Source organism: Sphaeramia orbicularis, chromosome 1 (genome assembly GCF_902148855.1).
Source record: "Sphaeramia orbicularis chromosome 1, fSphaOr1.1, whole genome shotgun sequence".
Classification (NCBI taxonomy): domain Eukaryota; kingdom Metazoa; phylum Chordata; class Actinopteri; order Kurtiformes; family Apogonidae; genus Sphaeramia; species Sphaeramia orbicularis.
Window position 1 is genome coordinate 36,400,909 of NC_043957.1, and position 27,697 is coordinate 36,428,605.

Below are 27,697 nucleotides of genomic sequence, written 5' to 3' on the forward strand. Positions count from 1 at the left end.
AGTCATAACATAATGAGAAGTTGTACCTAATCTTTGATGTAGAACTGTGAATATTTGTGAAGTTCTGCTTTCATTAGTCTGTCCTCCATCAACACATTAGTCTGAGGACTTTGACATGAGTTTGCACACATTTGTTTGCTGTAAGAACCGAACTGATTTGTTGCAAATTGCTTCTTTTGTGGAGGAGAAACTGATGAAGTGTTCAGCTGTAGGGTTATCAGTGGAAACACCAGAGAACTAAACACAGAGGGTTTGTGTTTGTGAACAAACTGTGGGGATTCTACTGGGAGTTTTTAAGTCCAACAGAAGGGAAAGTGGCTGCTTCGCTTATTGCCTTTGCCGTAAAGAACCGGAAACTCTGTTGAATTTTCAAAATATTACAAGTTTAATTTAATAAAAGTACGACTTTATTCTCGTTAAATAATGACTTTATTCTCATTAATTAATGACTTTATTCTCGTTAAATAATGACTTTATTCTCATTAAATAAGGACTTTATTCTTGTTAAATAATGACTTTATTCTCATTAATCAATGACTTTATTCTTGTTAAATGAGTTTTTAAAAGTACGACTTTATTCTTGTTAAATGACTTTATTCTCATTAATTAACGACTTTATTCTCGTTAAATAATCACTTTATTCTCATTAATCAATGACTTTATTCTTGTTAAATGAGTTTTTAAAACTACGACTTTATTCTCGTTAAATAATGACTTTATTCTCGTTAAATAATGACTTTATTCTCATTAATTAACGACTTTATTCTCGTTAAATAATCACTTTATTCTCATTAATCAATGACTTTATTCTTGTTAAATGAGTTTTTTAAAACTACGACTTTATTCTCGTTAAATGACTTTATTCTCATTAATTAGCGACTTTATTCTCGTGGTGACAAGCGTTTTTTTCTTCTTATGTGGCCCTAATACGCTGTCATACATCTTTCCTTTTAAAATAAACCCAAAGTTCTTCCAAACTTCTTTCATAACATTGGTCTATATCTGGTTTGAATTTTTAGCCCCTCTGTCCTACTTTTATTGACCCATTTCATAGAAGCACCCAATATGTAATTTTACTTTTCGCACTCAAAAATTATTTAAAATGATTATTTTTGGTTTATTGTTAACAAGGAAAAAAAAAAACTAAATTGTTGACAGCTTCAACATGTCGATGGAACAGATGATGTGCAGGAGGGAGAATGTGGGTTTGGAGAATGGAACAGTACTTGACAGAGTTCAGTGACTTTAGAAGGATGCTTAATGCAGTAGATCATAGATGCATGGGGTGTCCAAAAACTTTTTTCCATCGACCTCTGCAATCCCTGCACCCACTGAAGGTGAAGAAAGAAGAAAAGCCCGGAAGACTCCTGATGAAAACCACTTGTTGTGTTTAATTTCATAATTGACACACAAAAATAATCTACAAAAGACCAAATTAAGTAACCATTTAACCACGAAATGTCATTTCCATCCTCCCCCAGCCCTAAGTACAATTTAGAAGATGTCACCCGCTGCTCCAGTCACATGACTTTACAATGACATCCTGAATGACCACACGTTTGGGAAAAATGTCTCACACTCACACACTCCCAGAGACCAGCTGACCCCATCTAAATGACCTACTGATCAATCTTTGGCGCCGTTCTCGGTGCAGCTGGTCCGTCAGACACTCAATCGGGGGGGGGGGGTGTTGTTGGTTGGCTGGGGTGGGGGGGGACGTCGAGAGACTCAGGAGGAAGAACGGTTTTGTGAACAGAGGTAATTAAGCAGAGGGAAGGTTTTTCTCTTTGACTAGAGGAGTCTCAAGTGACCATTAACACCTACAGACATTCACAACTCCAAAGTACACAGACAAAAAACTAAATTAAAAAAAAAAAAAAAAGAGTCGAGTAGAGGTTGAAAGCCAAGCAAACGACTTGCACTTTTGCATTGAGCGCTTTACAGTCCTGCATAGATCTTTTTCATACTTCTTCGATACAAACTAAGGCGTTGAGTTATATTAAGTTGATTTGAGTGGATAAGCAGATAAAATAAAAATCTTAACTCAAAAACAATTCAAGTAGGCTACAATCTTGACATGTACCCCCCCTGTTTCTGTCTTCCTCTCTCTTGCTTCTCTCGTCCTCCAATGTTTTTTTTTTTCAAGTCTTTTTTCCAGAAAAGGTCCAGTGTGATTAAACAGCACCAAAAACACACCGAGCAAGAGAGGGCCGTCGAACGGAGGGGATGTATTCATTCATACACCATCATCTGGAAAGAAATTAACAGTATATTGTGTTGTTTTTTTTTCCTTTATGTACATACACGCATTCGATTCAACGCTCTCTCAGACACACTATTACATGTTTTTGTCCCTGTGTACATTACAAATAATTTATCAATATTAATTTAAGCTACTACTTAACAGTCATTTGTGGGAGCAGAGGTGACCAACAATAAAACTCTACGGACACGACGATTCCCACATCGCAGACAAAAAGACAGAAAAATAAAAATTCATTACTCGGTCTGTTTTTCTTCTCTTTTTTTTTTTTTTTTCTTTTTGTACTGCAAGAACGAGAGTCCTGTTATTCCACATAAGCTTAAATACAAATTATATTAACGTAGTGTTTTATTACTACTTTCATCTGTACCACCACCTCGCTCACACTCATTCCACAGTGATAAAGGTCGGTCATATGTAAACATGTTGACAAAATAAAAAGAAGCCGAACAAAATTAAGTGTTCTCGTCATTCACTCCGTCTTGTTCTCATACCCGGTTCATTAGAAAATACAGTTCAGTTCATCATTGCCACTTGTAGCCTTTTAGGTCCGTTAAAAAGAGGCGGTGGAGCCCTGCCCCACATCCTGTCAGTCAGTCTATGAGAAGATTCCTATTGGTGGATGAGTCCAGGAGGGGGAGGGGCATGTTGTTATTGGTCAGTGGGATTTCCTCTTCATGTCTCCACCCTGGCTTTGGTTCGAATCTGGTCGGAGGGAAGGTCAGACGTTAAACTGTGATGTTGAAATGATGGAAAAACACAGAATCAGCTGACCTGACTGTAATTAGAGTAGGGGTGTCAAACATACGGCCCTTGGGCCAAAACCGGCACACCAGAGGTTTCAAACTGGCCCACGGGATGAATTTATGAAATGTAAAAAATTACACTGAAGGACGTCGAACCCATTTTAGCCCAATTTGATCTCAACCAGGTCAGAGCAGTAAAAGAATAACATAATAACCTATAAATAAATAAATAAAAACATCAAATTCCAAACTCCAAAATTGTATCAATATTCTGCCTGTTACTCAATGTTTTGTGCCTTTGTAGATCTACTGTGATCTGTAAGCTGTCACGTACATGTGTAAATAATAAACTGAAGCATCATTTTGTTACAGTTGCACTTAAAGGTGTGGGAGACTTTCGAGACCAAGTTTTCATCAGATCTGACAAACCTCAGCCATAGCCTAAGTATCACGAATCTGTAAGTCCTTCTGTGATTACTCACCTGAATCTCTTGCATTACGGTGAACAATTTCACAGTGCCATCCACCGTAAACAAACCACGTGTTTACAAACAGTCAGGAGGTAACTCGGGCATCTTTGGAATTTTGACACGACGTGCATTGTGGGAAACAGAAGTTCACACAGCTGCCTGACAGCAGCCGCGCAACCATATGATATTATATGGATGAAACAAACACAATGCGGAAACGGCTGAAATGCAGAAACAGCTGGAGAAATATGCATAGAGGGAAGGGAGCTCTTGCCGTTTCCACATCGTGTCTGTAGCAGCTGCCGCTGTCAGGTGGCTGCGTGAACCTTCATTTCCCACAATGCACATCGTGTCAAAATTCTGAAAATGCCCAAGTTACCTCCCAGCTCTGTTTGTAAACACATGGTTTGTTTATGGCGGATGGCACTGTGAAAGTGTTCACTGTGATGCAAGAGATTCAGGTGAGTAATCCCAGAAAGACTTACAGATTTGTGATACTTAGGCTATGACTGAGGTTTGACAGATCTGATGAAAAATTGGTCACGAAAGTCTACCGTGGCTTTAATGTTCTGTAAATAAATGTCAGACGTTCATGTTATTCACATTTTTTTGTGAAAGGATAGTTTGTAAATCAAGACATTTTCATCATTTCATTTTACTTTTTTGCAGAAAGACTTAGAGTCATTATTCTGTTATTTTACTGGTCTGGTCCGTTTGAGATCATATTGGGTTGTACGTGGCCCCTGAACTAAAATGAGTTCGATGCCCCTGGTTTCGATAGAAGACAGTTTGTATAAGATGGGTTTAATATGTGGCCACTGTCGTCATACTCTATTCTGTCCACTGAAGTCTCAGATGAGGACCCAGGTTCTGTCTGAGGTTTTTCTTCCCTGGCCTTGGGTTTACTCCTGGTGGATTTGTTGAGTTTCCTCTTTCTAAGGCTTTAATTGAACTTGTGAAACGCCTCATGTGTTATTATTGGTGCTGTGTAAATAAAACTGAATTGATAATGATTTGAAGGTATGTGTGAATATCTATGTGAGTTTTGTGATGTTTAAACCGACTTCTCTGTTAAGTTCATCGTACAGTTTAAGCTTCGTTACAAGTTGAACCGTGTCTTTTATCAGGTGATCCGTGCTGCATGTTTTTTTCTGCTGCTCATTTTTCAGATGTTTCTTTGACTTGTCAGTTTTAAGTTTGTTTACAGCCTCTAATGCAGCAGGTTCAGAGGGCAGAGGATGCAAGTGAAGGTCTGACAGGTTTTCTAAAGCGGGTTAAAATCATTCAGCTGAGACTTGAGTGAGAAAAAATGCCAAACCACTTGTCCCCGTGACATAAACTAGCATAAGCAGAAGCGAACGTCCTCTCATTTTTCATATTCCAGATGGCAGAGTCACACATTGCAGTATCACATGTTAATCAGACTGCTGCTCTCGAATCAAAGAACCATCTGTAGCGCCGTTGGAGTAAAGAAACCCGATCCTTGTGGCATGTTTTTGGGTGTATATACATCTGAGCATGAGTCGAACAGCTTTAAACACATGCATGTACTGGTCTAAAGCGACTGCACTAACCAGAGGCATGCCCAACACTGAATATACTTTAGCGAGCAGAAAGTTAATAGAACAAACAAACACCAGAACAGCTGAACAGAGGGCGACAGGTCGACCTGGGAGACAGATGGGAGGGGGGGCAGGGGGAAGAGGAGGAATGCTGATTACCTGAGAAAGCAAGCTGCAAGTGAGGAGGTAGGGCAGCCTGCGACCCTGACTGGAGACTCTTATACAGATCTGAGGAGAGATGGAGGGATGGACAGACAGATGAGAAGAAAAACACAATGGCAGTAACATTCCAAGGGGGGGGGGGGGGGGTATGGGGAATATGATGCAGAGAGGTGGTGGTAGGGTTAAAACGAGAAAACAACAACAAAACAGAGGGGAGGATCAAAAAGGGTGAGATGAAGAGACATACACAAAAGAGAGAGAACAAAGTAGGGAGACAGTGGTTTATTGTTTAAAAAAAAAAAAATGGAGGTGGGGGTCACAGCACATGGATGGACCACTGGTGTTCTCCAGTACAAACACACATACAGAGGCAGCCGGTTCAATACACACACAGACAGTACAGAGGAAAACACATCCAGTAATCACATCTGTCTGCGTTGGTTTACATAAACACATGATTACTGTAAACGCATTTTTATCTGTTTTCTTCATTTCTCGTTCAGACAGACGTGTTAAAATGACAGTGTTGTGTTTAATTAAACTGTGCCGTATAAACAAAACCACTGCTTTATGTTTCTGTTTATTTCTATACTTTTATACATACGTTATCGTGTACATAAGATCTAAAATGAACTACTTGATTGTTGTGGTATTTAAAGGAGCCCTGCCACACGTATTTCATTACTTTTGGGGTCATGTCTGAAGTTTTATCATGGACTCTGAAAAAATGCCTCGGTTCCCAAGTTTCAAGCCATTCTAATGTGGAATAGAAAACCCGCTGGAAGACTCGGCTCGATTTGTGCCAGTTCTCATGAATATTCAACATGTTAATCTGCTTGCCTAACAGCTAGCCAATGAGAGCCTGGCTTTTCAGCATCCTTTACCCTGTGCAACAAATAGAATAACTGGTGGAAATCCAAAATTAAACTTAACATGCTTTGAACGTCCGACTCCCAGCTTCTATGCCTGTCTTGTACAGCAGACCTTACAAGGAATGTTCACAACTTCTAACCTGTATCCACCCCCCTATCCCCCTTTATGGTGCTCCAGCTTGCTGTATACGAAAACTGTCACAGAGCTAGACGAATTCTGTGGGCGTGGTCTCACCTGGGCAAGCTCATGAATAGTAATGAGCTCAGGCATTAACACGTCACACTGACCAGCTTTAATAATTGGCCTGTTTTCTCTGCTTATTTCTTTTCGGTGTCAATCGCAGACAGAGGAGGCTGCGGTTCATTTTCACATTCACTATATGACACAAACACCTATGGACCGAACATATTTTAAAAAGTACAAGTAAAAACAGTTTTGTGTGGCAGGGCACCTTTAAATAGGATTAATATATGAGTCTCTCTGACCCTCTGAGAACAGACCTGATTTATAACCTTTAGTCATCTTTCTCACATAAACCCACCTTACTCCACATAACCTGCTCAGATACTCAGTGTTTCACCCTTTTTAATGACTGCTGTTTATTCTGTTTAATTGCTGATGCACAGATATACTATATGGACAAAAGTATTGGGACACACTGAATCCATGCCTTGTCCACACAGATGTCAATATTGTTCCTAACAGATAACACTGATCTACAAATAAAATGACTCCTGAATATAAGTAGTGAAACTTTACCTAGTTTGAGTCACTAATAAAGAAAAATTAAAGCAAAAAATGGTGGTTGGCTGCAGTTTCCAAGATATAGTCTTGGGTCAAAATATGAAATTGTGAGAATTAATGAGAAAATGGGTATTACTTAAAAGGAATGTTTGTCTGAGATCTACTACAAAACACTGTCAAACATGACATTACGTTTACTTTACAGGTTCTTTAGTGTGGTAGATTCATAATTCTATTTTATAAGTGTACTTAAACATGCATGTGTTTATGCATACATGCATGCATACATACATATGTGTGTGTGTAATAACACTATGATATACATTGAAAACATCAGCTAACTAGTACTTTTGTTCTTTGTTTTCCAATTCATCTTATTAAAGTATGTAAGATTTAGCACATTTAACCTCAATAATCAAGTAAAAACAATATTGAATATGTTATATTATTGTAATTATTTTTAAAGTTCTACCTTTACATTACAGAAATATGGATTTGACATTTAAATCTAATTATCAATATTTCAAATCAATAAAAATGAGAAGTCTTACAAGCTGAAGGAATGATGTGTCCCAATATTTTTGTCCATATAATATATATTCATGAAAAAAAGGCTTAATGGAAGGGAAAGAGGATGTTTAAAAACTAAAAAGACCGAAAATATATATGTACAGACAAATTATGATACAAACAGGTTATTATGTCTGTAATACTGATTATAAGGGATGTCTACAAATCATCCACAAACAAACTGTTTACTCATGTTTCAGTCAGTGTTGCTCTTTTGTGGGTTTAGAAAACTAATCAAACAAAAGCAGTGATTTGTTTGATGTGTAAAAACAGCTTGTTCTTTGAGCCTAAATATTGTGTTTTATTTCTTCAGTCTGTCTTTCACTAGAGCTTCCACCTATTTTTTTCATTTTTAATTTATCTTTTCCTCAGTGTATTTCATTTATCTGTGTTTTTTTTTCTTTCTCTATGAAGCTTTTGTTGTTTACTGTACTGAGTTATGTGCCCACTCACCCATTAGGTCGTTCTGTGCTAGTGAGTATCCTGAGTTGGAGCTGGGGGCCGACCCCATACCAGCGGCCCCTGGGGCTCCAGAAGGGCTGAAATTGAGCAACGGGGGGAACTGGAAGGGCAGCGAGACGGGCACCAGGCCTCCCAGCATGCCGAAGCCCAGCGGTAGAGTGGAGGGGTTTCCCAGGAGAGGAGTGCCGGTTGTTGATACCTGAATTAAAAAGGAAACGTGTTGGTTTCAGCTATTTATTGAATGACTTTGTCCAATGTTCAACCAATGCCGAGTTCACACCAAAGACATGCAATGAGACTAGACCTTTGTAGGACTGTGCAGCAGCATGCACTGGCGGCCATTTTTAGTCCAACGGTTCAAAGATGGACTATTGGTATCAGTTGTCTGTTCGTCATCTGTAAACTATTTTTCAAGAATCTTCTTCTCCGAAACCATCAGTCAGAATGACTTGACATTTGTTGTGGAACATCTTTGGGGTAAGGTTTACCAAGTTTTTTCGAAGAATTGGGAAATATTGATTTTTACATTTTTTTTTTTATGAATTTTTGAAATTTTAAAAATCCTCATTGGTTTATAATGGGACAAATTTCAAAGTGTTATAACTTCAAAACAGTTGAAGATATTGATATAATTACTATTGGCAATATGGGCCGTCATTTGGTGCCATGACCTTTGACCTTGAGTGATCTTGAAAGGTCAAACAAATGTCAATTAATGTCTAAGTATGCTGTTGGACTGCAGGACCCTTGGTCCTATTATTCATATAAAGTGTATTTTATTATCAGGTGATAAATAAAAACAACAGCTCAATATCATTATTGTATATTGACTATCTGAAGAATAAACACCAGCACCAGCTACTGAAAAACTATTACTGGTAAATCATTAATATAGCGCAACATTTATCGCCTGTAACTCATGAGGACAAGTGCAGCATTTTTCTGGTGTTGATGGTCTACAGTGTTTGTCCTCTGTTGCCCCATGGTAGCTGGGATAGCCTCCAGCATCCCCGCAACTCTCTCAAGGATGAAGTGGTTTGGAAAATGACTGAATGAATGAATACTTGACCGTCTCTTTTTTTATGTTTCTTCAGCAAGTAAACTGTAACTAGGATGGATGAAATGCAGAGACCGAATTTCCCTGCAGGGATAATAAAATGAGTTAACCTTAACATCTCTCATTCATAATTTAAGACATTGCACATTATCTCCAGTTAGAACAGAAGTCAAGACAGACGTTGCTATGGAAACAATACACAGTCTCATCTGTTCGCATTGGTGTGAACTGGCAGGGTTTCAGAACATTGCACTTTGCAAGTTTTCATCTTATCTGGTTGTGAATCCTTGGTCTGAACTGCCTCCAGTGTGAAAACTCACCTGTGAGAGGTGTGAAGTTGTGGAGGACGTGGACAAAGTTCCTGAAGAGACCCAACCATTACCTGCCTTTGACCCCTGGTTGGCTCCGCCCACGACCTTCTGCCTCTGTCCATGACTGACAGACACAGGGGGTGCAGCGGGCGGTGGAGTTTTGTCTGGGTGGCTGATGACAGCTGACACCACTGCTGCTTTGTTATTGTTGTTGTTGATGCTACTCGTGCTTGTGGTTGTAGTTTTCTGTCCTCCAGTGAAGCTGCAGCTGCCTGAGCTCTGCTTCACCTGCCCCCCACCCGAGACACTGAAGGGGGGCCGGAACGTTTTGGTGGTTTTGGGGGAGTACTGGTGTTGTTGCTGCGGACTAGGGATCATCTGATGGGGGAGTGGGTGTGAGGGGGAGGACGATGGGGAGGGGGAGGAAGAGGGTGGTGGTGTGGGCGCCGGGGGCCGAGGGGTGAGTTTGATGATGGGTGAGGAGTTACTGCTGTGTGACGACTTGGTGAGCGTGGCCTGCATGGGTGTGATGAAGTTGGGCTGGTGGTGGTGATGGGAGTGGGCTTTACCTTGAGAGGAGGAGTGGGAGGTGTGGGCTGTGGGGGAGGGCGAGGATGCAACAGGGGATGGGGGGCAGAAGGACTGGAGACCAGGATGGGAGGTAGAGTTTGAGCGGGACTGAGGAGAGGGGGAGGAGGAAGGCGTGACGTTGCCATTGCTGCTAATACCCCCAGCTTTGGCGCTAGCCTTAGTCAATCCTTGATGGGCCCCCATAGGTGTTAAGACCCCCACTGGGCTGACAAACCCCTTCTGGTGGGGGGGCAGCAGAGGGGATGCCGTGGGAGGAGGTCGCTGCTTTGGAGGTGATGGGGACGGGTGTGGGTGGAGTTTACCACCTCCACCCATCACTGAGCTCGGCCTGTGATTAGGGGATGCCATGGCAACGTGTCTCTGATTCTGAGTTAGGCCCACAGAGGCAGATCCTTTTATCAGGCCAAAGGGACCATCTGCAGTCCTGGAGGCCAGCGACAGACCCGCCGCCGGCACACGAGTCACTGAGGAGACCGCAGGAGACGAGGAAGAGGAGGTAGAAGAGGAGCTCTGAAGCGCCGTGGTTGGCAACTTCCCAGCGGGCGTAACTGCCAGAGAAGCAGCCTCCACCTTCGACAGGGAATGTTGCTGCGTTGTGGATGTGACCGATGCGGAGAGCTGTGAGGCTGAGGGGTAGTGAGGGGTGACGGGTGGAGGAGAGGAGGTAGGGATTTGCAGGGGTGGGGGCGACAAGGGGCTATCTGAGGGTCCCAGGCCCTTGGTTGCATTGCTGAGGAGAGCCAAGGCATGGGAGATAGAGTCCAGAGAGGGAGCAGTCAGATCCTCGTCCAGAGAGTCCGACAGACAGATGGGCTCAGAAGGCGAGGAGGAGGAGTGGGCCTGACGGCTGGTGGTCAGAGCCGAGGTGGAGGTCATGGTGACAGGAGGTTTCTGGACCCACCCAGCCTCCTAAAAAACAGAGAAGGTGACAGTGTGTGTACTCTCACAAATATATGTGCAATGAACCAAGAGGTTACGCTGGTCTATAGTTTCTTAGACATTATCTGTCTCAGATATTAACTGTGCCAAATCATGGCCAGAGACTGCATCTTGGAAACTACACCCAACCATCATTTTGACTAAATGTTTCTTTATAAGTGGCTGAAACTTGGTTAAGTTTCAGTACTTGTATTCTGGGAGTATTTTATTGTAGACCAGTTTAACTCTTTCAATGCCATGGGCCGATTAAATCGGCTTTACGAATACAACCTTTAAAGTGCCACGGGCCGATCAGATCGGCTTTGGAGAACACGCCATATTTGTGTACAAACAAACCATCCACCCCCATTTCTTTCTCACATTTCGATGACGTTCTTTCAAATCTTGTAAATTACGATCAATAATGAATCAGCTGCGTCCGGTGCGTTTTGAATCTAAGTAGCAATCGGTTGGATGTTACCGAGTGGTTTTTGACCAAGGAAGAGCTCGCGTTTCGTTTTCTGCTTGGGAAATTTTATGAATGAATTTATGAATGAAATCATATGCAAATTAGATGGCCATTTTGTAGTAATATCGTAAACACAGCGATCTGTCAAAACAGTCCCATCTGCTAGAAAATTAGTTCTGATGATGATTCAGACTTCGATTATAAAAACGACGCGAAATACTGAAAAACGGCCAAATTCTGTGGCACTTTTAAGGCTTATTAGCCCCTTAACTGTCTGGCACCGAAAGAGTTAACAGCATTCCATTTCAGATCAGTCTTAAATATATGAATATGCTGAATATGATATTAACAACTAAGAAACAAACATAGAGGGGTGCATACTGTATAATTTTTGGATGCTCCAGACAAGGATAATATGGCGATGTCTATCTACAAAACAATGACCAGGAATCCATCATGAAATAACACGCTGATCAGCATGACACTGGTGCCAAAACCAAATGTGGATGGAGGTAAAATGTGTAAATCAAAAATCACTGGGATTCCAACAGAAATGAAAATCTTGTTGGGCTGTTGTCTTTGGAGTTTTGAGATACAATAAATACCAAATGAGTGAATATTTGACTTGTATTGAAGCCAAACGTTACGTTGTATTTCAGTTTATTATATCAAAGACAGGTGAAATGATGAGCCAAAGAAAAATCCTTGTATTAAAACACTGATGATGAGACATAATGAAGAAGCATTCGGACCTTTGACATAATGAGTGGGAAGCCTGAGCGGTCACTCACCTTGGCTCTGGCCTTGGGGCCTGGCACCATTCTCCTCTTGACTCTGTACACAGAAAAAAAAACAATTCATTTTCAGTGTTCTTTGTTTACATCCTGAATTCTGTAAGTACTGTCTAGGAAACCAATCTGAAGAAAAGTAAATACTTACAGTGAGTTTCCAGTGAGGTGACTGTGAACAGCAAGACTCTCCTTGAACAGAATCCTGACACATAGAAGACAAGAATAGTGAGGTGAAAATCAGGTTACATCTCTCAATTTTTCACTCATAATACATTTTCTTTGCAAAAAAGTACCAGTCCTGACAGAAATGTCTTGACAAATGCTGCATCTGCATTCATACAGCATTTTTTCATAACAGCCTGAGATTAGTGTGGGACACCAGGGTCATGGTGAAACTATGCTCAAAAACTGTCCAACATAGAAGAACACAGATGGAAATGTCTGGTGACTCAAATTGTGTCAAGCAACACTTTTTTAACTGTTGACCAGGACATGAATTCTTACTCAATAAAAAGGTTTGTGCTGATGTGGTAAAACAGCTATTTCTTGTTTGGAATTAGACAAAAACACAGTCAAAGCTCTGCTTATGACTTAATGGTCCTGTGTGTAGGATTTAGAGGCATCTAAGCCACTGTAAAATGATGTATACGAGACAATAAAAAAATATATCTGTGTCATATTCTGTTCTATGGTTTATGTCATGTCACAAATTACTTTACTTCAGTATTTCTTTTACCAGCTGAATGTGTTATGTTCCTCCATATAGAATGCGATACATTCGCAACAAATATGGAGCATGAATGTGAATGAGGTAAATGTGAACTCTAACCAGTCAGGGTCAAGAGGAATCACAACAATGGGCTTTTAACTTTTTTATCCTTTAGTGAGTTACTTTAAAATTAAATATGGTGTGATAGCAGATTTTGGACATATTGCTGGATGAATGCTGTTTTCCTTAGTCTCCCCTAGTTTGCAGAAGAGCCTTCAGTACTTGCTAAAAACATGAAAAACACTACACAGCCTCTATAGAGCCAGTGTTGAGTTTGTCCACAGGACAGGCACTGTGGAAGAGCGTACAGACCAACGGCTCTTTAAAGCTAAAGAGAATGAAAACATGAGGAATTCTTTTTATTTCTGGAATCCCCACTTAACCACTTAAGTGTGCTGAAACCACTTTTTGCTGATATTTAGAAACATTTTTTCCCTAAATACACTCACACAATTTTGCACTTTCATAATGTGCAGCTGCTGAGTTTAAAGTTTGATATGCTCATTAAAATAGTCCTTTTCTCATCACTAAGGCCACCATCTGTCGTACATTAGACTAAGCTCCATTAGCACACATACAGACCTGGCCTGCATCCAGCCCTTGGGCCACAGTGGTTTGACCTCGTTCTCTAAGAAGGCCTTGAGGTAGTCCTCCACTGACAGAGAGCACTGGTTCTCCATCTCATAGCAGCTCAGCTTCACTCGCACCAAACTGCACAGCAGGTTCCTGCACAAACACACATGTTCCAGTCACTACTCATCAGTCGCCACTAAAGTCCACATTATAATGTAGATACAGAGCAACAGTGAAAACACTTCTTTTAAAAAATTGAGTCTGATATGAAATTACTTTTAAGAGACTGTGAGCCCCAAAGTAATGTAGTTATATTTATTATTGAACCGCAGAGTGGCCATGGCTCAGGGGCGGCCATGGATGTGTGCCATTGTGTCCTTGGGCAAGACCCACCTTGCCTCCAGTCTCAGTCACACTGATGTATGAATGTTTGGTGGTGGTTGGAGGGACCGTTTGGCGTGTATTGGCAGCCACGCCTCTGTCAGCCTGCCCCTGGACAACAGTGGCTACAAACGTAGTTTACCACCACCAGAGTGTGAATGTGAGAGCGAATGAATAATGGATCAACAATGCAAAGCACTTTGGGTGCCTTGAAAAGCACTATAGAAATTTAATCCATTATCATTATTAAAATCTTTTTTTTTTTTAATTTACAAAATATAATTTAAAAAAAAAACAATGAAAATCCCTGGACGTATCTGTAATCTCTGTACCTGTGTCAGCCAAATGAAGTTTTTTTTATTGCATTGTACTAAAAATATTAACATTTTAAATGTTACAATGGTAATGGAATCTTTATCCTCATCTTCCTCTGATGTGAAGGATGTGGGGTCTTAGTACTGACAGAATCCTTTTTTTTTTCTTACACTTTTAGGAGATTTAAGACCTTATTTTTCCAATCTCTAAGGACAGAGCTGGTTCTATTTACTTGTGGAGAACAACAAAGGAGATAAAAACAAATCTAGGACACAAACACTCTGCAGAGCATGCAGCCAGCCTCTCCCAGTCCTGGATCATTACCTGAGCTTGTCATCCCAGACAAACTTCTTCCGCGGGCCCATCACCCTTTTCCCAGGTTTTTCCTCATCCTCTTCCTCCGAACCGTTCTTATCGCCTTCCTCTGACTGCTGCCTGCAGGACATATACACATTAGCACATTCATGACTGTCAGTGCACATAATTACAACGTTGTCAGGTAAAGTTATTATTTAAACCTAAAATACAAAATTCTTGTGGATATAGCCAGCATATCCACATCCCTAGTTATAAATGTGAGAATAAATGGGTTAACACATCACATATTAGAGCTGATGAACTGCAGCAGCAAAAAATTAGTGAGAATAAAGGCACATTTTTTGTAATGTGACTCTCTTTGTTTCCTAAAAGCCTCAAAGAGGTATAAAAGAAAGGATTTACTTACTTTGCAACTTTAGCCATGCAGTCCATGTTGTATCTGGCAATCTGCTCTGGCATCACACTGCACACCGCCAACTTTAGCTTCAACAAGGGTGTGCGCAAACGGTCGTCCTTTGAGAAAGACAGGGAAAAAGGGTGGGTTTACAGCAGTCAGAAAGAGAGAAGATAGAGAAAAGAGATGTGAAAGTTGAGGGAGGGAGGACATTCAAGTTAGAGATGAGAAAAATGGAAAAGAAGCAAAACAGCAGCAGGGGAGGAGAGAAGTCAAGATAAATATACAAAAAGAGGAAAAGAAAACAGAGAGAGATGTGAGGGAAAGGGAGGAAAAAAGATGTGAAGGAGGAGTGAAGTGAGAATGAGAGAAAGATGGAGAGAGTGGGGGAGTGTGCTGATGTATTTTGTCAACAATGCTACTTTAATGGTCCATGACAAAAGACATTTAGGAGCTGGTTTTCAGTAGTGGTCCTAGTTGCACTAGTCCGCCTACACTGTGAGCCCTGCACATTAGCAAGCAAGGAAGTGAAGATGTCTGGGGATTTAAGCGGCGTGAAAAGGTACAAATAATGGTGTGAAAGCAGGGGACTGGGTTTGGAAATGTTCAGTGGGCATGAACAAGCATCTCAGACAAATGACTGATCAGAAAACCAATTTAAAGAACAGAGCTTTATTATGAAACAGAAAGTGTTTTTTAGGCTGAAATCCAAATTACTCCCCTACAGCTACTAATTTCTGGCCACTATACAAGCCTGTTGCTAAATATCTCAGAAGGATAAGACGATCGTCGCCCAAAATATGGGAAGCACATCTCATTTAGTACTACTTTATCATAAAACTGGCAACATAAAGGATTTAGAAGTGGTTCCTCATTAAACTGTAGACACTTAATAAATAGATATTAAACAGTGGAACAGTGACATATTCCTTATTTATTTTCTGTATTTTCACTTAATAATAGAAGTCATTACACATCAGGACATTTTTGTTGTGCAACCAATTCACTCATGTTTGTATTTTTTGAACCAATGTTTATGTCATGAGAACTTTCATACAAAATGTGAATTTCCGATGCCGAACACTGTCAGATTTTCCAAGCTTTTGTTTTTCATTCTGTCATTTGTCTGAAACTGCCATCATGTGACGGCAACAACAGCGACACTGGACGTGGACCTGGTGATTTCTAGCTACAGTTTTGTATGAAAGACACAAATGATAAAAGCAACACAGTGAAGGACAATATGTGGAGTAGCATCGACAAACAATCAATTAGTTAAAACAAAGCAAGGCAAACATCCTTTTTAAAAAAAAAAAACACTAAATTTTATTTGGGGTGGGAGGAGATTTATGTATCATTTCATGGGGATGAAGAAAGTAAAATTTATGGCACAATTTCTGCCCAAATGGCACATGGGTTTGTATTGCACATATGTGCAATGAATAAATAAATAACTTAAGGTTCACCCACTTCTTTGTTGCTTGTTTTTTTTTATTATAATTGTTATTATTTTGGTTTGAATGGAGGACACATCACATGAAGACTAATCTACAAATTGGCTGTAACTGGTTTGTTTATTCAACTTAAAATGCACACCCATAAGCCACGCATAATGATTTTTTTTTTGGTTACGTCATATGAATCAGTTTGCACTGTGAGTCTTTTCACCTGGACACTGGACATAACCCCAGAGGACACTGGATCAGATTAACAGGCTGCAGATGAGACTCCAGGTGATGTTGAATCCATTAATATTTCTGCTGAACGCCCTTAGGCAACCTTCAAATCTTTTACTGAACAAGTGTCGCAACTGTCATTAAGCTGCATTGCAGACAGAGTGAACAGATTTGATGCAGAACATTTGCGGATGAGTACTTCACACTTTTGCATCTATTATTCATCATGCCCCCTGTGTGTTAAAGCCTCAAGGCGCCACTTACTTAGTTATAAATGGTAGTAACTCATTAGCAAATTGTCTAACATGATGAAAAGGACAAGATAAAGGAACTACTGAGATCAGAGAGTTAACTGAAGGGATAAAAAGTAATAGTGAGCCTGAATCAATATATGAACGGTTACAACGTAATAAGCGTTGTAAAGTTGCTTCCATTATTTATCGATGAATTTAATGTAATGCACCGATAATATGTGACATGATTATTCCCAAAATTTCAAATGATATTAATATGTACTCAAGAGATCAGAGGTTGCACTTTTAACAGGTTCTGCTAAAATCTGAAACACATGTATCTGAAAACGTGATGGCAGGTTCAGTCACTGTGAGTTTCAGATGTTTACAGAACAGATTCACCCAAAAAAATGTGCTATGCTGAGGTGTGATGGATTCAGCCCCTCCTGAATTTGGCTTGTGCACAGCAATCACAAGGCTGCAGTGAGACAGACTTTTCACAGAATCAAATCTTAGATCAGTTTAATGCGAATGGATTTCTCTTTTTCGGTACAGATAAGCCTCGCTCACCTGGATGTTGAGGCTGAGTTTCTTTAGGCGTTTGAGGAGGGCTTCTTTGTTGCACGGCACAAACGCCTCCATGTGCGAATAGATGTCTGACCGCACCTCATGGGGCTGCTCCTGGACCTGCAGCTCAATACTGAGAGAGGAGAAAAACTGTCAGTACGGTATAAAATAAGAATAAAGGAGGGACAGGTATAGATTTGCAGGATGAAAAGATGGTGGGATAAGGGAATCGTGGAGAAGAGGGATGGGAAACTGAAGGAACAGAGGTGAAGGAATGAGAGGACAAACATAAATAAAGAGGAGAAAGGGAGAGAGGAATGAAAATGAGAAGCATGTCATTAACCCAGACAATGAGAGACGGAGAGAAAACAAAACACTTAAGGCCTGCAGGAGAGGCAGCGAGGGAAATGTGGTGAAAATGAGAGACTAAAATGGAGAAGCGCGTTGGGATTTGGCTGGCAGTGATTTAAAAGCTGTCCTACTCACTCCAGGAGAATGTTATTCATGTCCAGGGTGAAAAATTTCTTCCTGCCCTCTTGATCAAACTGCCGCGAGGCCTATGGGAGAAAAGGTTGAGTCAGCATACCTGTACAGCACAAATACACAAATATACATATCTATAATGCTCAGAGGACTTCCTGACAGAGACGCATTCTCATCTGAGCGACTTCTCCTCTACCTGTCTGACACTGACCCTCATCCAACTCCAATTTTCTCTGAATAAACATAAAAAATGGTGAGTCTCCCAAGTGTTCCCTATGTTATCTTTAGAAATAACACATAAAAAAACTTATTTCGTTATTTTGCTCTTCACCCCATCTCCCTTCTCCTTTTTCTCTTGTTCACTTGCATAATCCTTTTTTAGTAGGATTTTTCCCCTGTTAACATCTATACTAACATTCAGAAAAAGGTTTCTTTGCCACATATTGACACTGTGGCACTATCAAATATCAGAGCAACAAGAAAATAAAAACTTCTGTAACACCAGTGATGCCAACTTGCTGTTTTGTTACATGGAAACTCACAGGGTTCCGCTTGGAGTCATATTACTTCACACTTAAATTTGTGTGTAAAGATGCACTGTAAGAAATATGGGCTTGAATTTTCACACAACAGAGAAATGTGTAACCACCCAGGCGTATGTGAATGATTAAATAAGTCACTAAGTATGAAGGATTAGGTGTCAGAATAATGAAAAAATAAGCAGTATTCTGTACTCTAAAGCACTGACGGTGTGTCCGCTGAAGGCCCTAAAACCATGCCAAATTGCGAGAAAGGTGCAGTCTCTATCAAGTGTCAAATACCACTACGATATGAAAAATTGATGCTCTGTCTTAAGAGTTTTATTGGACTGTGTAGTCATAAATGTTTGAGACACAAGAGCCAGAATCCATTTCAGATGCAGCAGACACTGATCTACGAAGAGAATCATCCCTGGTTCTCCAAGTCTGCAAGTTACCAATATGTTTTGTTAATTCATGAGCTGCATAACCAGACTGTGATTGTGTAGCAGAGCCAGTAATGCTAATGATTTCTGTTTTTATAATATGATAGAGGAGCAGTCAAGCCGAGTTTGGCCCTTGAACACAAGAATGATGAACAGTTTAATGGTCTCCCTCCACAATTCAGCACTACATAGCTAATGGTTGTTGTTCTCAGCAACTATTCTCTAACATGCATGAGGTGTTTAATCTGAAGTTACTCGTACAGGCTCCAGAAAAGACTGAACATAAACATGTATACCATCTCCCCAGGTGATTGTTGTTTAACATCAGAAAAGTTTCGTCACAGGTAATTGTTGCTGCCCATTCGTGGGTTACAGCCAACTCACCGCCCGCAGGTCCTCGATCCGTTTGATAAGAGGAGCAGGCAGTCCATCAGGCAGCGGAGGGGGAGAAAACAATCCACTGGAGCCTAGGCCACGCCCCTGACCACCACCTCCTCCTGCTTTATGTGCTGGAACTCCAACTCCCAGAATGCCGTTCTCCCTGGCTGTCGCCACAGCATGCTGCTGGTCGGTGTCCAACAAGCTAAAGTCCAGGTCGCCAAGGAGATCCTGAAGCTCCTTCTCGTTGGCCGAGCCCAGCAGTGACATCACAGCTGGGTCGGAGGTGAGGTCTGCCAGTGAGAGGTCGTTGCTGGTTGTGTTGCCTTGTGGGTGCGTGGAGTTTGAGGCCAACAGGTGGTTTGTGGAGTTGGTGGAGTGAGACTTGTTAGCCAGACCTCCTGCCAGACTCGGGTGAGACATATTCGGGTTCCTCTTCCTCATCTCCTCCTTCTCCCGGGTGAAGCGACGGAGCATGGCTGCCAGATACAGCGAGTCCTTCATCAACTTCTTCCTCTTCTTCTTCTCTGGTCGATGGAGGTTTAGAGCAGTCACTCTGCAAGAACAACAATACCTTATGTTCAGTACAATGTGTAGATCTCCACTGGTATTGTAATTAAAGATTAACACAGGAAATTCTGTCTTCTCTGTAGTGTAAGTTCAAAGTATATGGCTCACAATTGTATATTTTTCTTTGTCAGGGTTTCCCCTCTCATTATAACACGTAAGAGTTTTTTTCACAGCATCTAAACCAAGCTTAGAGTCCTCTACCATGTTCTGTTGTTACTTACGGTCAGAAATCACAGTTTAAATCCCTCTACTATTGTTTTACTGTGTCTTATGACACAGTGTGAGTGCACTCATAAACATCACACTTATCTCATCAGTGAGCATATTTGTTTCTCTTTATTCTCTCTAATCTCTGGGTGTAAAGTATACACTACACTGTGTGATTTTCATGAATACTGAAATGAAATCAGCCTAAAAATGGTGGGAAAATGCACACAATCTGAGTCGAATGACTACATAACATAGTCCCAACGTTATCACAAACCTTGGCCCCTCAGCAACCTTGTCAAAGTATTTGATCAGTTGAGCAAAAAAATAAGCAACAAAAAACTGTTAAAAGAAGCAAGTATGGCTTCACAGGTGTTTTTAATATGTAAACATATAGCTTATTCCTTTGTGTCATTCACTGCCATTAATGTGCACAGAAACACCAATAGGCTGACCACAAGGGGACATGTTCAACATGTTCATCACGATGGACATGGACACTGGAGATTATTTTTAGACAGTCCCACATGCACTGACCTGTTGCTATAAATTCTCAATAGAGCACTAAATCCACAGCTTAAAATAGCAAAGAATCTATTTACTCTGGATTTTTTAAAAATCTACAGTGCCCTGCACAAAAAAATATTAAGCTTCTTTTTTTCATAAATCAAAGTATTGGCATGATGTGTCTGAAGACCTCCATGTCTAATGGACACAATGGGACCTGGACCGACATCAACAAACAGGGTAGCACGATGAAGCACTGAGAGACACACTAACACTGATTTTTTCTTTTCATGGGATTTGTAAATAATAATCAAAGTACATTCAGAGGTTACCCAAGGACACACAAGAATGGGATAAAAAAAAATTCATAAATTAACAAACAAGTAACATTTTCACTGTCAAAATGAGCTTTCAACACACTGACAAAGACGACTCAGAAATGTGGGAAGACTGAGGGGATTAACCTGACGTCTGAAAGATCTGACACACATCCACATATAACATCATCCATTTCATAATGGCACAATGGCAATAGCTGCTGCTATTTTTGGAAGTTGTTGTGCAGAATGGCGGCATGTTGGAGTATTCGGTCTATCTGAGCGTGGATAATGGAGCGTTTTCTAGAAGGTGGCTGGCTTGTCACAGCGGCTAAGAACAAGTCACAGTCAGCATTTCTGCCTCATGATAGATGTATGAGAGGGAATGCACAAAAGCAGAGCAGGATAATGTCACACAGGGTGGTAGATTATTAGCAAGAGAGAGTGGATAAAGGCGTCAGAGCATTTTCACAGTGGATGACAAATCCCTGTGTCCAAAAGGTCAACTTTTCGAACTCTTGCAGACAACCTGTTCATTTACCATTTAGTGTTGGTTACATTTTTTCAGCTCCTTGGTCTAATTGTAATCAGTGTACCAGACTGCGATCATTCTGTCACATGACCATTTTTTGAGGTCTGTAAGTACTTTCATCTCACTCGGCCCTAGCTAAAATTGTGTATTCATTTAAAAAAAAAAAGATCATTCAGATCCTACTCTGTCCCAACAGTCTTTCATGTGATGAGTTATCTTGATTTCAGAGGAAGGGCAGCAGGTGGTTTCATGGTGAAAAAGGCATAGATCTGTTCTTTCCATCAGCAACGACTCACACACTTCAACACAACTAAAATAGCACTAGGAAAGGAACGGCATCTGTATTTTGCTCTGCTATCCGTACAGTGTAAGTTTGGTGACTCGACGCAAACATGAAACACTTAAAACAGCGTGAAACAGACTGTCCTGGAACAGACATATTAAAGGAACTGCAGCATTTTGAAGCCAGGTACTGATCTAAAAATCAGTCTGCAAGAGGCTGAAGTGAGAAAATTGAATACAGATCAGCTATTCACTAAATTCAAGGATCACAGTGAATTGTTAAGGAATTAGAGTGATGTGCTCTAAAGACAGACAAAGGAAGGTAAAATAAGAGCAATTGCCTGTTTACTTCTTTAGCTACGGTTTTTCTAATGACAGTAACATATCTTATGGTGGAGTTTAAAAAACATTTCTAATGATTTTAACCCATTAAAGACCTAGAACTATTTTTGCAGTGACTTCCAAATGAATTTCCCTCTACATTTAACCTTTCCTTAGTGCATTTTGCAGTGAAAATCAGGTATTTTTCTGTATTTAATTTACTGACCATGTAGATGTCCATAAAAGCGCAGAGTACATTTAGTGGTTATTATATCAAAACAGAGAAAACTGAAGAAAAAGTGATGGTGAATCAATGTTGAATATGTCTTTCCACGTTCACTACGTTCACTACTAGTCATATCTGACGCTGCATTTTACCTGAATCATTTTAATTTACTGATAGTATTAGTGGTTCAAAAGTTATTAAACATCTTAGATCAGCAGATACTTTGGTCATCTGCAGCTGTTAAGAATTCTGAAGCACTACTTAACTTTGTGACCTTTTCTCTTTAAAATGAAATATCATATTGTTATTCTTATTAATTGTTTATTTGTTACAAAATTAGAAAATGGAGAAAAATGTATATGTACTCAGTCCTGAGTTTCTAAAATATTCAGTAGGGCACAGCAGTGTTACTAGTGGAAAAGGTTATCCTGGACGCCTGGTAATTAATAATTTCATTAAGCAAATTATTTTAAGGCTGTCAGCTGTTGTAGAAAGTGGCTTTCTGATAAACATTTACAGAGAGGCAGCTGTTTTTGCTTGTTCATCTCCTTTCCTCAATAATTTCTTGATTATGAGCTGGTTATCTTTAACCCAAAAACATGAATGCATCACCATCTGGGCACACATACCAACTCAACACAAGCACAAAAATAAAAGGGAAACAGAATATTTCAGCCCTGTTTCTCACCCTTGTTTAGGTACTTTGTTCTTCCTTGGGTTCTTCTCTTCCAGATTGGTAACTTCTTTCTTTTTCCTCCTCTTAATCACCTGCTCCCTGTCATCTTTTGGCTTCTGAAACAAGAACACATACACTCATAAGATGATGCTGATAAGTCAAGGATTCTCACGTTTGTCTGGGAAGAAAATGTAATCTGTGTGTGTCTGCACCAGTATGTCCAGTACGTCAGTGTCTTCTACATCACATCTCATTAAAATGTGACATGTGCAGTCGACAAATCAAGTTCCTGTTGGCAGGTCATTCATCTGTCCCTTCTTGGGTTCAGGGTGATTCTGCTGTGTCAAATGTTTGGTGCTCGTATTATTTATAACCTCTATGATGCATCACAAGCCCCATGACTTCCACTTGTCAACAAAACTTTAAGTGTTATTTTACATCTTTGCACTTGACACTGGCCATTCAGAATTTGTTTTGAAAGACATATAAATGGTAATTAAAACATTAGAAGGGCAGGTTTTCTTGGCAGCGTACTCTAGCCGTTTTTTTTCTGCATTTAAGTATTTGCTATATTTTCTGGTATATTTTGCTGAATTTACTTTGTGAGTTGTAGGAGAGACAGAGGAAAGGAGTTTGTGTTACTTAAATGATGCAGTGAGAGGTCAGTTCTTGCATTTTGTTTCCTCTTATTTCTACATCGGCAAAGTTCTAAATAACTGTTAAATAAAAAATATGCTGCTGAGATGCTGAGCACCATCAAAACATGATTTCATGAGGAAGGGTCTTCCCACCTGTTGAACTGCACTGTACTGCAGCTCAACTGTTTCAGAAATAAAACCAGTGAAGTGAAAGGTTGTGAGTCACTAAAACTTCTTATGCATCTTCCACTTTATCTGGTCCTTTTGTACTATTCAGCTGCTACACCCACACAAACCAAAATAGCAGGTGAGCGTGGAGAAGCCCACGCAGTCTAACTGTGTGCAGGTCAGTGCACTTGCAATTAAAAAACTGCCCTTCGACATCCTCCTCCTTGCAATGTCAAATAAACAAAAATATGTCTTCCAGGTCTGAGAACCTGTTTTTCTGCCACAATCCCAGAACTGTAATCCTAAAAACCTGGTGTAAAATGCCTTGTTTTGTTTTTATCTCACCTTGTCCTCCTCTCCCTCAGAGTCTGAGGTCGCTCTGAACTGCAGCGTGCCCGTGTTGATGTAAAATCCCCCCAGCTTTGTGGTCAGAGAGGCAGGCACCAGCTCATCATACTGAGAAACATAACAATGGAAGGTAAGAATCAAGAAAAGTACATAATCCTCTTTCACAACAAAAGCAGATGTCATCTCCAGACTGATCTTTTTTTTATTTGTTGTTATGATTTCAAAAAGCGGCCTGTGAACTTCTGTGAAAATGAATGACGTTTTGCGCCAAAATAAATAAATCACTTAAAAGAATCACAATCCCTCTGAGGCTCAGATGAAACATTTTTCGATCATAAAACAGAAACAAGGGTCAAACAGGCCCTGGCAGTCTGTGAGTGGATAGACGACAGCTATCAAAACAAAAAACAAATTATCAAAAAAGAGAATCCATACACAGAGCGTAATTTCAGCTATTACAGTCAGAGAGAGTGTGTGCGATATCCTCTGAGCAGTGAGCAACAAACCCTGTCCAAGAAACAATGACAGATCTCTGGGTACGTATGCATTTATGAGTCATGAGGATGATTTTAGAATCTCGTCTCAGGTTTTAGAAAGAGACAAGTGTCTATCTTTAGCAATGCTACTGGACATACTGTATTAAAATAAGTCAGAAAATAAATATTTTAATAGAGTGAGTGAGATCTACCACAACACAACAAGGAGCAAACAGCAGCTAGGGAATGTGATGACGAGAGCAAATAAATGAGCAGATGATAAGGTAGGAAAGAGTCCAATGTGCAATGTTAGTATTAAGATGACATTTAAATTCAAGTAGCATACAGGAAAAGATAGAAAGGTGAGTGAAAGAAGACTATTATAAAATGTAATTAATTAACAGAGGGGTACTTACAGCTTCTGAGTTGTCAATAAATGGGTCTGTCTCATCATAACCAAACCCGATATCAATTAAATCTTGCATTCGGTCCTTTCTTTTCTTTTTCCCTGTGTTACCCTGAAAAAGAAACAACCCAGCAAAGATTATTGTTTAATCTGTGTATTTATAAGCAGACGCCTTGTATTTCTGTGTAAAACCTAACATGAGCCACAGTTAATGCACTAATCTTAAAATAGGTTGTCTCAGAGTGAGGACTGACACTGTGTCCTCCTCACTTTGACATAAATTTGTCCATGTAACAGTGGTTTCGGGGACGCTCTGTCCTACTGAGAATACAATCAAAATCACAAACCTTTTTGAGCAGATCAGCGGTTGAGTGTTTTTAGCGACTACCACACTGATTCCAAGTTTTGTTATAAATAGTAACTTACAACTTTCACCTACAGGTGAGGACATGTTAGAAGATGTTCACGTTATCTTACACATAGAGGGCTAAACCTTTCTATGCAGAAGAGAAGGCAGACTTTAAAATGGGTAGTACACATAAATCCAATTTATATGAGTAGTTGAATGATGAAAGAAAAAAAAAAATTCTAATTTGCAGAAATCAATATTTGCTAGCACTGTTTTCTTGGAAATACCTGCATGTGTGAACTTAACAATTAACCAAGTATGAGTAATAGCAGCTGCTAAACGTGACATAAGAAACGGTCATCATGTATCCTTAGTGAAACGGAAATTGCTTAGTTTTGCAAGATCCAGTGGGTAAAATTTGTAAAAAGTCTACTTCAACCAAAAGAGGTATGAACTATTTTTTATCACAAGTTCATGTAGACATAGTAAGTAAGTAAATAAATAAGCAAGCCAGTCTAAACCCTGAGTTCAGGTGTGTGAATGAGGAGATGCAGGTCTGAATAATTAAGTAAACATAACACAAACAGTGAGTTTAAAAACAACAATACCTTCATTAAAAATGCAAAGTCACATAAAATGAATAAAACAAAACTCACATATTTATTTTCAAACTTTTTTGCCAGAGCCTCAACCTGAAGCCGCTCTCTCTCGTCATCATTGAAGGGGTCACTGGGATCGGGGGCTGAAGTCAGACCTGGAGGATTGTTCTTAGTCTGGAATGAAAATTTTATACATTTTAATTAAATAAATAAATAAATAAATACACAGCAATAAGGTTTATTCAATTTCACAGCTAACCCAACACAACATTACAGTGTGCTGTCTTGAAAGATTCAGTACAGTTTAATTACCTTGAAATTAATAGATCACATGAACATTTAACTCTTGCCACAGTCATATACAATATGCAAACATATTGTTAAGGCACTGCAGTGATGTATCCTGAAGCTGACCCCATGCTCAGACCTCCACAAAGGGGGGCAGGGGATGAAAGAGATCAGCAAAACATCAATATAGTATCACATTACAGCCAGCAAACTTAAAAATCTGTGATTAACTGCATCTGAGTGACTCTACAAAACCACAAAGCATGCCAAACACAGTGCTGACACTGTTCCAATTTAAATATTTAATGATCTTGTGTTTTGCAAACTTTATTTTATTTTATTTTATTTTCTAATTTTAACATTTTAGCATAAAAGATGTGTTATTCAGACAACAGAGAGGCTAAATGAGGCGTTCATCTCACTGATGTGTCAGCTCTGACATCTGCTTTGCTGCCATGCTCCATCCTGGTTCTTCCATCAGCTATGCCCTCTCATCTATCTATCACCCGCAGCCACAGGGCCAAACGGCATGTGGCATTTCCAAGTGCTGTAATGGCTGTGTGACTGGGCTGTTGCTGGGCAAGTCTGAGTGAACAGGACACAGGTAGCCGCACATGATAAGGTTTATCTCTACATGTGCAAAAACCGAAGAGGAGGTCCCTGGTGGAGAGCGCAGCTGAAGTTGGAGAGCAGACCAGAGTGGACTGAATGCACGAGTGTCTTTTGTGTTGAGTCCTAGTAATGGTCAGTTTCAACCACGCTAGTCCACTGAAGGACAAGGTGCACTTCCCCCCTTTAGTAAGCAATGACAAGTCCATACAAACACTTCAACAGCGATCAAATTAACTCCTGCTCCAGTCACAGCCCGGCCTGTAAATGTAACTTAAAACGGGGAGACCCTACCTGGAGGTTTTGAATGAGTTCGCCGTAATTAAACTCCGCGGAGGAGCGGTCGTCAGGCTCGGACAGGGACAGGTTCAGCCGCACCGTCGCCTTCTTCTCGGCTCCAGCCTTGTCCCTGTCGCCGGTTTTACCGACACGGTCGTTACTGGCAGCACCTCCTGCCCCGGTCGCTGCCGCTTCGACCTCCCCGGCTCTCCCGAAGTTGAAGTCGGCCTCATCCTCCAACCGGCGTTTCCTAGACTCCGCGGCTGCTCCAGCTGCGAAGGCCGAGAGGGTGACAAATTGCACTTTTCTCGGTTCGGCCATTTGGATGAGCTGCCTGCCTGAACCTCGCTCCGGACAGACAGCGACAGCGAGGAGAAGAGCTACTTCGCGAAACTACTCCAAATTGGTGGGTTGAAGAAGGTTTCGCGAAGCCCCAACGGCTGCTCAGTGCCTAGACGGATGTAAGGGCCTCCTCCGAACCATACGAATTGAACTCCAGGGGACACGACGGTCGGGGAAAAGTTGTTTTTTCGGCAGCTACTTGCATCCTCAATTTGCTATGGGACCGAGACATTCACAGGAGCCATCTTGGGTTTCGGGAGTAAATAAAATATCAGAAGAGAGGGGTCGCTGCGCCTGCGCGTACGCACAAACCGGAAGCATCGTGACACAGGGGGGTCATCACGTCCAATCACCGTCTGCCCCGATCCTAAACCCGCCTCTGTCACAACAGGCGATAATAACAAGACTATCAGTACAATAATGACCTTTATAAGTGTCTGAGTGAAGGACAGGTCTTGGGAAACACACACCGCATAATCTGTGCGTTCAGTCACAGTTTCACCGACAATAACTAGCT

At 40.6% G+C, this 27,697-nt stretch overlaps 1 protein-coding gene across 2 annotated transcripts; it reads right to left on the minus strand.

Moving 5' to 3' along the window:
• Positions 1-1,370: 1,370 nt before the first annotated feature.
• ubn2a (ubinuclein 2a) lies at positions 1,371-27,455 on the minus strand. 2 transcript variants are annotated; one of them, XM_030136750.1, is made up of 17 exons: positions 26,854-27,455; positions 25,720-25,836; positions 24,725-24,826; positions 23,830-23,940; positions 22,691-22,794; positions 19,047-19,596; positions 17,702-17,772; positions 17,219-17,348; positions 14,752-14,858; positions 14,352-14,462; positions 13,341-13,484; positions 12,138-12,191; positions 11,990-12,032; positions 9,230-10,720; positions 7,844-8,051; positions 5,201-5,269; positions 1,371-2,968 (listed from the first exon to the last, which is right to left on the minus strand). In XM_030136750.1, the coding sequence occupies exons 1-17, from the start codon at positions 27,157-27,159 to the stop codon at positions 2,922-2,924; spliced, it is 3,765 nt and encodes a 1,254-aa protein (XP_029992610.1). In that variant the 5' UTR covers positions 27,160-27,455; the 3' UTR covers positions 1,371-2,921. The 2 variants fall into 2 exon arrangements, with proteins under 2 accessions (XP_029992610.1, XP_029992621.1); XM_030136761.1 differs by lacking the exon at positions 5,201-5,269.
• Between the last annotated feature and the right edge of the window lie 242 nt (positions 27,456-27,697).

What these genes read in the sequence shown, in the direction of transcription:
- ubn2a (XM_030136750.1), bottom strand. Translation starts at nt 27,159, where the DNA reads ATGGCCGAACCGAGAAAAGTGCAATTTGTCACCCTCTCGGCCTTCGCA. An exon ending in ATGAATAACATTCTCCTGGA is followed by an intron (nt 17,349 to 17,701) that starts GTGAGTAGGACA and finishes CTCCTCTCTCAG; the next exon opens with TATTGAGCTGCAGGTCCAGG. An exon ending in AACTCAGCCTCAACATCCAG is followed by an intron (nt 14,859 to 17,218) that starts GTGAGCGAGGCT and finishes TCTTTCTCAAAG; the next exon opens with GACGACCGTTTGCGCACACC.